Below are 1,733 nucleotides of genomic sequence, written 5' to 3'. Positions count from 1 at the left end.
ACTGGGTCCCTTGATGGTATAAATGCTGTAGGTGGGAGGAAGCAGCCACAGAGGCTGCCTCCTGCAAGACCCTGAGCCCAGGTGGCCTGGCCCCTCCCCAGGTCCAGGCCAGGTAGCCACCCAGCTGTGTGCTCTAGGCACCAGGTAGCAGAGCTGGGAGCTGCAGGCCCTAGGCCTGCCGTCTCTTGGACCTGACACAAAGGCAAGACTTGATGGTTGGTCCTGTGGAGAAGGCGAGACCCTCAGCTCCCCCCTTCCATGGGAGATGCCACAAACCAAGTCCCAGTCAGGACACCAGTCCTGTGTCCTCACTAATCAGTCACATCTTCATTTTTCTAAAGCTTTATTTTAGAAAATGCATAGAATCAGCTGTGTGTGTTAACGCCTCTATACTCTGCAATCTTGGGCCAGGAGATAGGAGGAGATCAGGTGAGATAGGGTGGGTTCAGCTTGGGTAGCTAACCCATGGAGGCCACTTCCTCCTCGTCGCTGCCATCAGGGACTGCATCTGTCCCAAAGTAGCGGTCGCCAAAGTTCCCTGGAGAAAGACACAGGCCAGCGTAGGGGGCCTCCTGGGGCCATCCGCCCTGCCCCTGTGTGCTGCTGAGGGGCCTGGATCGCCTCACCGATGCCTGGGATGATCCGGAAAAGGTCATTGACTCGCTTGTCCACAGCCGTGGTGATGATTCTCACGCGTGGGAACGCGTAGGCCACCGAGTGCACGCCCATCTCCGCCATGAGCAGTGACAGCAGAAAGATCTTGTCCTCTGGCACATCATGGTCCTGCAGAATATGGGGACAAGTAATAAACCCCATCCCTCAGGGTCCTGCCTACAGCCCACCCAGATCCACTCACCAGGAGGCTGCCTGCCCAGGTCCACTAGCCAGGAGTACCCACTGCTGGCCACCAACAACTCACTCACCAGGAGCACCTGTGACTGGCCACCTGAGCACTCACCAGGAGGACGCGCACAGCCATCATGGCCGCAGCGCCTGTGGAGACCGTGCAGTCCATCAGGATCACGTGGTCATCACTGATGTCCTTGGGCAGCCGCAGGTAGTGGAGCTGCGGGCAGCCACGGGTCATACTGCAGGCTGGGCTACCCATAGCCTGACCCCTTCCTGCACACGCCCTCTGCCTCTCTCTCCTCTTCCCCATCTCCATGGCTCCCAGGATCCCCCAGGTTCCCCTCCACCCGGCACCTCAGGCTCCCCCGTGAGCTGATTGGTCTGGATAAGGATGGTGCCGATGCGGACGTCTTTGCAAACGGCTCGCAGCGCAGGCTCCATAGTCTCACCAGCGCGCAGGATGGATACGCCAGTATCTGGGGAGGGGAGGCCAGGCCAGCAAGCCGCCTGAAAACCCTCCCCTAGGGCCCTAGGCGGCCCCACCCCTTCCCGCCCAGGCGCACCTGCTTCCCAGCATAGCACTTGCCCGCGTAGTCCTGCCCCTGTGGTGTCTGCACCACACAGTCCTGCGCAGAGCGGGAAGGGACGCTGCAAAATCTGGGGGCCCGCCCCTCCCCAACCCCATTCTCCCTGCCGGGGCTTCGCCCCACCCTCTCCCAGGGCCAGCCCGACCCTCCTGAACCACGCCCCGGCCCCCTCCTGCCGCACAGCACCTGGAAGGGCAGGAAGGAGAGCGCGTGCTCGATGAGCAGCCGCATCAGCCTCTTGGAGTAGAAGATGAACTCATCTCTGTTGGTCTCCTTGTCCCTGTGGGGCTGGCGGGT

At 61.4% G+C, this 1,733-nt stretch overlaps 1 protein-coding gene across 1 annotated transcript in view; it reads right to left on the bottom strand.

Moving 5' to 3' along the window:
- Window positions 1–326: 326 nt before the first annotated feature.
- The window catches only part of UCKL1 (uridine-cytidine kinase 1 like 1), a 14,515-nt gene continuing 13,108 nt past the window's right edge, over window positions 327–1,733 (bottom strand). The window contains exons 9-14 of the mRNA XM_021713230.1: window positions 1,623–1,724; window positions 1,409–1,475; window positions 1,204–1,325; window positions 959–1,066; window positions 627–783; window positions 327–538 (exon numbers count right to left, since the gene is read on the bottom strand). Coding sequence (XP_021568905.1) covers window positions 459–538; window positions 627–783; window positions 959–1,066; window positions 1,204–1,325; window positions 1,409–1,475; window positions 1,623–1,724 — 636 coding nt within the window. The 3' untranslated portion in view covers window positions 327–458. The remainder of the gene's footprint in view (window positions 539–626; window positions 784–958; window positions 1,067–1,203; window positions 1,326–1,408; window positions 1,476–1,622; window positions 1,725–1,733) is intronic.

The sequence above is a fragment of the Carlito syrichta genome, unplaced genomic scaffold (assembly GCF_000164805.1).
Source record: "Carlito syrichta isolate Samal-C Ts95f unplaced genomic scaffold, Tarsius_syrichta-2.0.1 Scaffold304348, whole genome shotgun sequence".
NCBI lineage: Eukaryota > Metazoa > Chordata > Mammalia > Primates > Tarsiidae > Carlito > Carlito syrichta.
Note: the sequence above shows the minus strand (reverse complement) of the source record. Positions and strands in the feature narration are given on the sequence as shown.